Here is a 12,878-nt window from a genome sequence, read left to right on the forward strand (position 1 = left end):
CAGGGGGTGCCAGTTAGACCCCTGGTTGGGGAGCTAAGATCCTACATGCCTTGTGGACAAAAAACTAAAAAATGTACCACAGAAACAATATTGTAAGAAATTCAATAAAGACTTTTAATAAAAAAAAGAAAGAAAGAACTTCAACCAGAAAAAATATATACACAGGCTGCTTCAGGAATTCTAATTTGGATCTCTGGCTCCCAGAGTTTTCACAACTGTGAGTGGGGTCTCACAATATGGAGGGGTCAGACCTTTCAACAGCTACTGGGGCAGATAAAATTCAGGACAACTGAACTTTCCATGATCTTCCAGGCAGTGTGGAGACAAGGTGAAGACACGAGCTGCGAGGGTGGTGCTTCTTAGTGTTTTTGTCATCTCTTGAAGCAGTTCTTTAAAATCCTTTCTTCAGGAAGAAAGGAAACTATAATTTTGACATCCTAGTTAGCTCAGCTAAAACTGAGGATTCTTTTCTCAGAAGATATAGCAGTAAGTGATGAAAATCGTATCTAGTTCTGGGCACTGGAGACTATAATCTTATAACAGTCACATGGTTGCCCAAGTCTCGGAAATTATGATTAGCTCTCTTCACTTCCAAGGACTGTTCCAGCAGTCAGCTAACTTTAACCAACAGCTCTAAGAGACGGACAGATTTCACTCACATCTCTGGGTGGGCTGTGCCCTGTCTTCTAGGTCAGGGCATCTAGGACAGGGGTTATCTAGGGGTCATCGAGGTCATCTAGGGGTGGGGGCAGGAAGGATGCACAAATACAGAGCAGGGGGTTGTATGTAGTAGAAAGAATATGGTCAGGCAAACCTTCCGACTTAGCAGGTCTATATCCCAACTCTAAAGCTAGTTGGTTTTTACCCCAGCTCTAAAGCTAGTTTTCAGTGAAAGCTCAATTTTTTCATTTATAAAATAGGGATAATAATGTTCAGAAGGCTACTGAGATGATTAGCTAAGAGAATGAATAAGCAGCATCTGGGGCAGTGCATGGCATGTTAAAAAACAATATTCAATAAATGTTCTGCTTCTGGGTTTTCCATACATAACTCCAAGGACAGGCACCACTAGGAAAGATTGAGAGATCTGCCTATATAAAATGGCCAAAAATATCATGAAGAAAATCAATTAACAAAATGATTAACAAACCAGGAAAAATACAGGCAACACATAAAAGTGGTTGGAGTTTAATATGCTTGATGTAGGATGAGTGTTTATAAATCAATGACAGAAAAACCAATTCCCCAAAAGAAAAAAGAAAAACAGTCAAATGACAAAAATAGGTTTTGTGTCTCTCTCTCATACCCATATACACACAAGAAATACAAATGGCCAATAAACATATGAAAAATTATTCAACGTCTATTATACTACAAGAATTTTAAAATTAAACAATGATATACTGGACTTTCCTGGTGATACAGTGGACAGGAATCCGCTTGTTAATGCAGGGGACGTGGGGTCGATCCCTGGTTCTTAATGAGCAACTAAGCCCATGTGCCGCAACTATCGAGTCGATGTGCTGCAATTAGTGAAGCCCGCCTAGTTAGAGCCTCTGCTCTGCAACAAGAGAAGCACTACGATGGGAAGCCTATGCACTGCAAGTAGAGTAGCGTCTGCTCTTTGCAACAAGGGAAAGCCCAAGCACAGCCACAAAGACCCAGCAGAGCTAAAAATAAATAAATAATTTAAAAAACTAAGCCAAATAAATAAATAAATAAAAATAAAAATAAAAAACTAAGCCAATCTTTTAAAAAACAATAATATACCAAGTTTTGCCCAAGAAACTAGCAGTTTTTAAAAAACGATATGTAATATAGGGGGTCATAAAATTAACGCCTTCATATACTGCTGTGGGATATGTGTGTACGTGTTAGTCGCTCAGTATGTCCAACTCTTTGCGACCCCATGGACTGTAACCTGCCAGCCTCCTCTGTCCATGGAATGGATTCTCCAGGCGGTAACACTGGAGTGGGTTGCCATTGCCTTCTGCAGGGGATCTTCCCAAGCCAGGGATTAAACCCAGGTCTCCTACATTGCAGGCAGATTCTTAACCATCTAAGCCATCAGGGAATCTAAATTGGTATTTTTCTGGAGGCTCTGTACTTTATTATTTATTATTGCTGTTGAGGAGGTACTTAAAGATATCTATGATGATGTTTCCACTGACAAGTGGGATAAAACTGCATTGACCTCACTGTTGATCATCAAATATTCTTCAGCCTGTAGCCCTCACCCTCCAGATACCTGCATGGTTCACTCTTTCACGTACTCAGATCTCTACTCAAAAGTCATGTTATCCCTGAATCCTTCTTACTCATGCCATACAAAATAACAACCATCACCCCATCCACTGGATCACACTCGGGCACACACACGTACACACTATCCACTTATCCAGCTCCACTTTTCTCTACACCTATCACATCATCCATTTACATTTCATTTGTTTCTTGTCTGTCTACCTCTGCTAGAATATAGCAAGGGTTTTGGTTTGTTCTGTTCCTTGTTTATCCCATACACCTTAAACAATATCTGGCTTATACAATAGATACTCACATATGTGCTGAATGAATCACCATGAATTATTTCTGTAACTTAAAAAAAAAAGTTTTCCCTGCTCTTGCTAATTCAGTACAAAGCAACAAGATACATCGGGAAACTGCAGTCATGATCCTAATTCACATTTCTTCCTCTGCTTTTCTCAACCCTTCAGAGACTGTTCTCAACAGAACTGTGGGTGCTTACAGCTACTCAGTTTCCAAGGACAGGGGATGAAAGCAAAAAATTCCTATATCCTGTCATCTGCCTCTTTAAAATGGCCCCAGTGGAGGAGTTGTAACTATTTCAAATTCAATAAACATTTACAACAATCACGTTGTAACCTACAACCGAGACAACAAAAAACTAACTGCATTAAAAAGCAAACGTTTTTCTTCAATAGACAAGAATTTAGAAACTTAGAATAGAGGCAAAGTTATTTTGTTTCCCATGATAACTGAATCTCTTTTTCTTATTAAAAAATGGTGCCTTCCACAAAGAGTCAGACACAACTGAGCGGCTTCACTTTCACTTTTCACTTTCATGCATTGGAGAAGGAAATGGCAACCCGCTCCAGTATTCTTGCCTGGAGAATCCCAGGGATGGCGGAGCCTGGTGGGCTGCCATCTATGGGGTTGCACAGAGTTGGACATGACTGAAGCGACTTAACAGCAGCAGCAGCGGCATGTTAGAAAATTTTGAAAACACAGATTATCAAGAAAAACATTATAATTACAGTCCTACTACCCAAAGATAACTACTGTTAATACCTTGTTTCATCTCTTTCCAAACAGTACTGATATGCATATATACAAACACTTCAACAAAAATTGGATCCAACTATACAGGTTGCTTTATAACCTGCTTAACATTTTTCCCATGTCAAAAAGGTCATCCCCAACTTATTAATAATTATATCCTATGCTGGTGGGCTACAATCCATAGGGTTGCAAACAGTCAGACACAACTGAGGGACTGAGCACTAGCTTTTCACTATTCTAATGCAGTGATGATTATCCTTGACTATATCCTCCTCTCATATTCATGATGTTTTCACAATATTCAGAATACATTTCCTGAAGGGAATTGCTGTTCAAAGATACACCTATTAAAGTTTGCAACTGGTTATATAATTGCCTTCCAAGGACCTATACTGATTCACTCTCTGCTATGAACTGCATGTTAATGCACTCCCCAAATTCATATGTTGAAATTCTAACCCTTAGTGTGATGGGAGGAGGCAGGGCCCTTGGGAGGTAATCAGATCATCAGGGTGTGGCCCTCATGATGGAATTAGTGCCCCTGTAAGAAGAGACACAAGAACATGCCTCCTCTATTCTCTGCTTCAACGATCTCTCTCTCTCTCTTTCTATTTCCTACACACACCACCACCATGTAAAGCCACAGCAAGAAAGAGTTCATGCATACATGTGTGCTCAGTTGCTAAGTTGTGTCCGACTCTTTGTGACCCCATGGACTGGAGCCTGCCAGATTCCTCTGTCCATGGGATTTCCCAGGCAAGAATACTGGAGTGGGTTGACATTCCTCCTCCAGGGGATCCTCCCAACCCAGGGATTGAACCCGAGTCTCCTGCACTGGCAGGCAGATTCTTTACCACTGAGCCACCAGGGAAGCCCAGCAAGAAAGCAGACGTTTATAAACCCAGAAGATGCCTTCCCCAGAACCCAGCCACACTGGCACCTTGATCCTGGACATCCCAACCTCCAGAACTGTGAGAGAGAAATGTCTAATGTCTGTTGTTTAAGCCCACGGTCTTTTGTGCCAGCAGCTTGAAATGATGGAGATGATCCTTGGCAGCTCCAACACTGTGTGATTCCGAGACACTCAACAGCCTGTCTATTAGGAACAAAGGAGCACCTCCTCTCCACCTTTAATTCATAAGGTGGCACCATCTGGGCCTCCCATGATGGTTTACTCTTGCATTGTTCTATCAAAGGAGGCAAGACAGGAATAAATCCTGAGAAGGTCCTGACAGAATCTGAAGTCTCTGTGGTTTGAGGGCCTCTGGGGAGCTGTTGAACCAGAAGTGCATGCGTGCATGGGTGTGTGTGTGTGTGTGTGTGTGTGTGTGTGTGTGTGTGTGTGTGTGTAGGAGGGATCTCATAGCAACTCTTTTTGAGAGAGACTGCAGACTGTACTCTGTTGAAGGACTATTTGCTATGGGGTCGGCTTTAAAAAGAGTGGTGACACACAATTTTTCCTACATGATTTATTAGCACAAATGTTGCATCTTGTTTGCATCGTGTACTTTTTGTTTTCTGCTTCTGCACACTCTACTGTCCCCAAGAACCCTGATGAATAAAGCATTTTGCAAGAAGCTAACAATAGTCTGTTGGCATGAATCTTAAAACTGTTGTTATTGAGATGAAGGCTAATTAAATTAAATCACTTGTTTTTCAAATAGAGCGTGCATTATTGAAGGAACATCTGCTCTCTGAAAACACTCAGTTTATCTGTTCATAGGAGCCTGGCAGGATCCTTGAGCCGAATTCTTGAAAACTCTGTGTTATACTGACACCTAGTGACCCAAAAGCTGTTTCCAAACTTGAAAACAGCCCTTGAACAAGAGATCAGGGAGCTTCCCTGGTGGCTCAGAGGTAAAGAATCTGCCTGCCAATGCAGGAGACCCGGGTTCAATCCCTGGATCAGGAAGATCCCCTGAAGTAGGAGACGGCAACCCACTCCAGTATTATTGCCTGGAGAATTCCATGGACAGAGGAGCCTGATGGGCTGCAGCCCATGGGGTTGCAAAGAGTTGGATATGCCTGAGTACAAGTCCCCGAATATGAAGTGAGGCAGGATAGAAGAGGTACATATCTCATCTCTAACAGACGGGAGAAAGAAAACAAGCACCCTGCTCATGCACACGGTCCAGGGGACTGCAGATGCAAGTTAACATGCAAGACCTAACAGTTTAGGAATGTTTTACATTTCATATCAGGGACTTAAAAAGTCAGAAAGGGCCATTTGGACCAGGGAGTGACAGTGCCACATGGTGAGCCTATCAAAAATGAGTTCAGCAGATTCCTTGGCACTGAGTGGTCTGGGCAAGGCCTGCAGTGTCAAAGCTCAGAAGATCCCATCCAGAGAAAGACCAATACTGCATGGTATCACTTATATGGGCCACCTTTTTTTAGAAAGTCAAACTTCATAGCAACTGAGAAGAAAAGGAGCTGTCAGTGGCTAGGGAATGGGGGGAATAGCTCCGTTTGATAAAAGGACACAAAATTTCAGCTACAAGGTGAATAATGTATATTGATTATTGGTGAACAATGAAAAATGTATTCTATGAGGATCTAATATAGCATACGGTGATTACAATTGCTTACATTGTACCCTATAACTGAAATTTGCTAATAAACTTAACTGTTCTCCCCAAATAAATAAATAAGTGAGGTGACAGATGCCTTTATTAACTGCAAGGTGGGAATCTTTCACAATGTGTGTATATATATATATATATATATACATAAAATTACATCACCACACTGTATACTTTGTGCATGTGCATGCTCAGTCGCTCAGTCATGTCCAATTCTTTGCAACCCCATGAACTGCAGCCCACCAGGCTCCTCTGTCCATGGGATTCTCCAGGCAACAATACTGGAGCAGGTTGCCATCTCCTACTCCAGGGGATGTTCCCCACCTAGGGGTTGAACCCATGTCTCCTGTGTCTCTTGTACTGGCAGGTGAATTCTTAACCCACTGAGCCACCTGAGAAGCTTCACTGTATACTATGAATAACTTTAAATTGTATTTGTAAAGGATACTTCAAAAAAAGTTGATACTTCAGGAGGACTTCCCTGGTGGTCCAGTGGCTAAGAATCCACCTGCCAATGCAGAAGACACTGACTCAATCCTTGGTCCGGGAAGATCTGACATGCTGCGGGGCAACCAAGCCCATGTGCCACAACCTCTGAAACCTGAGGGCCCTAGAGCCAGTGCTCCGCAACAAGAGAAGCCACCACAATGAGAAGCCCCTGTGCCACAGCTAGAGAAAGCCTGCGTGCATTAATGGAGAACAAAAGCAGCCCCCAAAAAAGCTGACACTTAAAAATATCTTGTCCTTTTACTATCACTGGCCTCCTGGACTCCCCCCAGGTACTACCCCAATCACCAGACCAACACCAATCAGATTTTATTCCCTATTTTATCCTTTTGGTGGTTCTTAGCATATTTCCTGAGGAAGTTTTGAAAGCTGGCTTTATCATTCCCCCAAAGTAATTCCAACATATGCATATGTGTAAAGTATTCCTCTGGAGCAAAAACAACAAGAAAGAATATAAAAAACACATGAACTTGAGTGCTAACTTTCCTCCGTGAGCAAAGATCACGTTTTGGAAAACTACAAGTCACTCAAAATGAAATGTCAATACAACACTATTTGGGACATTTGGACCGCCAGTAGCTTTGACAAAGATGGGCTAGCTCACTTAAAAACCAATAAATAATCAATAATTTAAAAGAAGTACAATTTCAACCCTAGCTAGCTGTCTCATTGTTCATTTCTTTAGGGACAGGGCTGAGTTAATTTGCAGGTTTTATCAAAGATATTTGTTAAGGTTCTCCAGTAAAGACTCTCAGTGGAAAATTAAGGGGTGGGGGCTTCTTCATCTATTAGAAATCTCTGGTCACAAAGGTATTATGACACAGGTTGTTGTTTTTCCAATGTAGAATTTCTCAACTGAAAACCTTGAGAGTCAAACTTTTTCCCCATATATATAGTGGACAAAAAGTGACAAGCAGGCTAAAGGTTCCTCTTAAAATACTTTTATTTAAACATACAGCCTGATAACACAGGAGCCAGGAGATGACATCTAAAGTCTCCAGTGACAGACCTCCCTGATGGTCCAGTGGTTAAGAAAGTGCACGTCCATCACAGGGGTGCATGGGTTCAATCCCTGGTCAGGGAACTAAGATTCTGGATGCCCCAAGGTACAGCCAAAATAAATACATAATTTTTAAATAAAATAAAGTCTCCAGTGAATTTACAACTGAGTCTGTCCTCAGCAGTGGTTCTAGAGTCTAACAGAAGGACATGGCCTCACGGTGCTATGACAGTTGTCAGCTGAAACAAGTCACAATGTTCATTCAGGATCACATTTTGCAGATACAGAAAGCTTACACTCAGGCCTTCCAACATCTGCTAGAAAAATCACTGCAATGTTCTGCAAAGGTTTGACAACAGCAGGAGCCACTGTAGAATGACAAGCTTGTAACTGAAAACCAGTGCTATCTTTCCCAAGATAGAGTCTCCCAGGGTATCATCCAGCACCCGGTGATAACAACTGGGTGCTAGGAAAACATCCTGGGAGGAGAAGATTCCATCGGATCAGTTGGTGGAGTCAGTACATGACATGGCCAGAGGCTGACCCACACAGCAGTCGTGGCCTCTCTGCAATAGAAGAAGCATGGTGCGAGGTTCTGTGACTTGTTTGAGAGGGAATCTAGGATTCTCCTGTGTTCCTGGCTACCAGGACAGTTTAAATGAACTCTCAATGGCATAGGCTATTAAAGACTATTTGGAGAGGGTGGGATGAATTGAGAGAGTAGCATTGAAATATATACACATGGTGCATGCATGCTAAGTCACCTCAGATGTGTCTGTCTCTTTGCGACCCTGTAGACTGTAGACCACCAGGCTCCCCCGTCCATGGGATTCTCCAGGCAAGAATACTGGAGTGGGTTGCCATGCCCTCCTCTAGAGGATCTTCCTGACCCAGGGATCGAAACCATGTCTTTTATGTCTTCTGCATTAGCAGGCAGGTTCTTTACCACTAGTGCCACCTGGGAAGCCCATACACATGATGAATATATATACTTACCATGCGTCAAATAGATAGCTAGTAGGAAGTTGCTATATAACACAGGGAGTTCAGCCCAGTGCTCTATGATGACCTAGAGGGGCAGGAAGGAGCCGTGGGAGGCAGGCTCAAGAGGGAGAGGATAATATGTATACTTAAGGCTGATTCACATTGTTGTATAGCAGAAACCAACACAACATTGTAAAGCAATTATCCTCCAATTAAAAAAAAAAAAAAAGGACCAATTTGGGACCTGCCCTCCATGGGTGAGAGGCTTCCCTTGTGTTTCAGCTGGTAAAGAATCCGCCCACAATGCGGGAGACCTGGGTTTGATCCCTGGGTTGGGAAGATCCCTGGAGAAGAGAAAGGCTACCCACTCCAGTATTCTGGCCTGGAGAATTCCATGGACGGTATAGTCCATGTGGTCACAAAGAGTTGGACACGACTGAGTGACTCTCACTTTCACTCCATGGGTGACAGGGATGTCACCCATGTTCCCAGGGATGATTCACTGGGAACTCCAAACTGTCTTCCTGGGGTCGTTTCCTTTCTGAGTAGAGCCCAGCCTCTACTATCTCTGCATAAGTCCACAGTCACACAGCGAACAAGTCCAGTCACACAGCGAAGCTGGACTTTGGTTCTCTACTGACATCATCAGAAAGCCAAGCCTGGTAGGAAACAGCAGCCACGGCAAATACAAACCCAGTTCCGCCCAGCCCATGCAGGAGCCCTGGGCCTGGATCCCTGCCATTTGCTACCTGGTAACACCCCTCTGCCCAGGGCCAGGGGTGACTGGAAATTCTGAGCTGTGATACCCAATATCAATTACAACACCCACTACAAACTAAGACACTAGAATCTTTGCCAAGAAGCTTAACTGGGCTGATATCTTGTATGTGGCTGTGAAATCACCAAAGAAGTCTAGGGGATAAAACTAAAAAAAGTCTCTGGGAGCTTTAGCAAGGGGACTAAAAAGAAATATGATGACAGCCCTTCTGAGATGGGTAACATCTATCATCACGTGTGTTCAAGGGACAACGGTGTCTTGTGGGTTTCAAACTTCCCTGTTGAGAACCACTTCTTTCAACGAAAGCATCTTGAGTATCTTTGACTTCATCAAGTTCTAACAGTCATTTTCCCCTTCCCCCTCAAAAAAAAAAAAGCAATAAAAATATGAAGAAATTCATCAACAGATGAATGGATACACCAAATGCGGTATACAATGTGCTATATAAACAAAATGTGGTCTATATACACAACAAAAAGCCACAAGGAAGGGAATGTTGACATAATCTTCAACCTAGATGAAGCTTGTAGGCATTATGCCAAGTGAAGTAAACCAGTCACAAAAGGACAAATACTATATAACTTTACTTAAAGGAGGTACCCAGAGTAGGTAAATTCATAGAGACAGAAAATGTAACAGAGCTTTACCAGGGGCAGGGGTGGTAGAGAGAGAGGGGAGCTATCAACTATTTATTTATTTTTTATTTTGCCAGTCTTCAAGATATGTGGGGTCTTGGTTTCCTCACCAGGAAACATGCCACCCACAGTGGAACCATGGAGTCTTAATTACCAGATCACGAGGGAAGTCCTGTAGCTATATTTTTTTAAGATTTTTTTTTTTTTTAATGCCAGAGCTATCATTTAATGGGTACAGAGTTTCTGTTTGGAATGATAAAAAGTTCTGGAAATGGATGGTGGTAATGGTTTCACAATATTGTGAACGTACTTAAATGCCACTGAACTGTATACTTAAAAACCATTTTAAAACAGTAAATGTTATGTTATGTATCTTTTACATACCCAAAAATGTTTAAGTATGAACAATGGTATTGCTTTTCAGCAAATATGAGTAAGATAATGTTTTCAGTAGCATCCGACTCTGCAACCCCATGGACTGTAGCCAGCCAGGCTCCTCTGTCCATGGGATTCTCCAGGCAAGAATACTGGAATGGGTTACCATTTCCTTCTCCAGGGGATCTTCCCAATCCAGGGATTGAACCCATGTCTCTTGAGTCTCCTGCACTGGCAGTCTGATTCTTTACCACTAGCGCCACCTGGGAATCCCTAAGTAATGTTTAAATGACCATTAAGAACAAGTAAATAATTCTCATCAGAAACTACAAGCTAATCATAGTCAGGAACGCTGTAAGAGCAGAAGATGCATGTTGATCAGCCCTGGTAGACCTTAGTCCAAAATCCGACAGCCAACTCTCTTGCTTCTATGGAGGAATAGATTCAACTATTCAGAGTCCAAATGCTTTATTATTTAACTAAATCATAGAACTATCACAGGCTTTGTGAATTCAGGGACCACATTTGTTTAAATGGAGACCCAGTTCTCACTAAACTATGCACCATAATAATGGAGTATAAGACATGTGCTCAATATCACCTATGAAAGCCCAGAAGTCTCTGTATTTTATCAAGTCGAGAACACTCTATCATGGAAATGCAAGAGTATGACTTAATGAACTATTCCTTCAGATTAGTTAAGCATCTCATGTGGGATATTCTTTCAGAATATGAACTGTGATGTAATAGGGTCAGGGAAATTAATCCACACCCAAGTTCCCAGGGCCTCACCCTTGTCAAACCTCTTCAGACCAGTATTTTGCTCTCCAATTGTATGTTTTCAGGAGAAGCCAAAATTATTAATATTTATACTGGTCTCATTCTCAATGCTTCTCCAGTATGCTAAGCCAAGGGGTGACTTAGCAAGGAAGCAGCTTATCTTCATGGAGAAGTTGGGCAGATAACTCGGAACACAAGGCAAATGACTTGGCCTGATCATTCAACTGGGATGTTTACCTTATTTGTGTAAATTTTAACTTCATTTTCTTTCCATTTTCTACAGCATATCAGGTGAAGCATGTTGTTCTCAAAGAATCATGAGGATTTACCTATGTGAGGATTTATCTATGATTCACATAGCCAATTCAGATGATCATCTTAGCTGAAAAATATCATGGTCTTTGACATTTCTTTTAACTCTAATTGAAAAGCGGTCTTAATAGAATCATAACAACAATGTGTGACTGAATTGGACCCTGGATCAGAATTTTTGTGGAGAGGGTTATAAAGAATATTATTGAGGAAACTGGCAAAATAAATATTGGTCTACAGATGAGATAATAGTATTGTATCAGTGTTAATTTCCTCATTTTGATAACTACTGAAGTCATGTAAGAGAAAGTCCTTGCTCTTAAGAAATATACACTCAGCAATTTAGAATTAAAGAAAAGCTGCTATTTACTTTCAAATAATTCAGAAAAAATTACTGTATACATATATATGTATATATTAAGAGAAAATGATAATAGAAGCAAGGTAAAATAATAATTGGAAATCTGAATAAAGAGTATGGGACCTCTTTATACTGCTTTTAACTGTTTTGTAAGCAGGAAAGAATTTCAAAATAAAAAATTTATCCCCCAAATTTAAAGTTGATTTAATAACTTACTCATAGTGAGCCTATAATCTAAAACAAAGTCAAATTAATATGGCATTATAATTTTTATATCTCAGTTTATTTTAACATTACATTAGTGGCATTAACCAGGAAAACTCGACTTGAGTTCTACTTGATTATAAAGCCATTGAATCTCAAGATTAGGAGGGAATTAAAGAGATCAAATGACTCAAATAAACATGAGTATTTCCCAATGTAACACCATGCAATACAAATAACATACAAGGAAGCAGGGTATGAATCACGAATAAAGCACAGAAGAGGCAATTCTACCTTGAACGGCTGTTGATCTCCACCCAGCCCAGCTTCCATGACACATGAAGCAGAAGCCCAGCAACCAGTGTCTGCCACCTGAAAAGGAAGAGGGCCAGGGTGAAGTTAAGAGTGCCGCGGTCTCCTGGTTCACCCCCGCAGACATGCTGGCCGGCAAATACACACGTGAGCCTTCTTACAGCTCTTTTCTACCACTTTCTCCTAATCATCACCCCAGCTCTAGACCTGTCCTTCTCAACCTCTGCCACTCCCCTGAGTCCAGCTGCACCATTCCCTGCTGACGCTGACCCTCTCCTCTTCTTATTCTATCTAGACTTTTCCTGAACAATCTCACCCACAGCCAGCATGTCTCCATGACCTTGCACTGGTGAAGCCCAAACCCCCCTTCTCATGGAATACAGCCATCCTGACACCTACCCCAAGCACCTGATGATAAAACATAACCTGGGATATTCTTTAGAAGATGGTGGAGGAAAAGGACGGGGAGATCACTTTCTCCCCTACAAATTCACCGAAAGAACATCTGAACGCTGAGCAAACTTCACAAAACAACTTCTGACCGCTAGCAGAAGACATCAGGCGCCCAGAAAAGCAGCCCATCATCTTCGAAAGGAGCGACCCTCCCTCCCCACAGCACGACTGAACAAACGAACCTGAACAAGAGACCACCTCCGCCTGCCTGTGTCAGGGCGGAAATTAGACACTGAAGAGACCGGCAAACAGAAGCCAAATAAACAAAGGGAACTGCTTCAGAAGGGACCGG

At 41.9% G+C, this 12,878-nt stretch overlaps 1 protein-coding gene across 5 annotated transcripts in view; it reads right to left on the reverse strand.

Annotated features, from left to right (window-relative positions):
* The window catches only part of TMEM241 (transmembrane protein 241), a 119,558-nt gene that overhangs the window by 91,469 nt on the left and 15,211 nt on the right, over positions 1-12,878 (reverse strand). For 4 of the 5 annotated variants that reach the window (XM_070452741.1, XM_070452743.1, XM_070452742.1 and 1 more), the window contains exon 3: positions 12,116-12,193. The exons of the other annotated variant lie outside the window; for it this stretch is intronic. In XM_070452741.1, coding sequence (XP_070308842.1) covers positions 12,116-12,193 — 78 coding nt within the window. The remainder of the gene's footprint in view (positions 1-12,115; positions 12,194-12,878) is intronic. 5 annotated transcript variants of the gene reach the window in all.

Source organism: Odocoileus virginianus, chromosome 22 (assembly GCF_023699985.2).
Source record: "Odocoileus virginianus isolate 20LAN1187 ecotype Illinois chromosome 22, Ovbor_1.2, whole genome shotgun sequence".
NCBI lineage: Eukaryota > Metazoa > Chordata > Mammalia > Artiodactyla > Cervidae > Odocoileus > Odocoileus virginianus.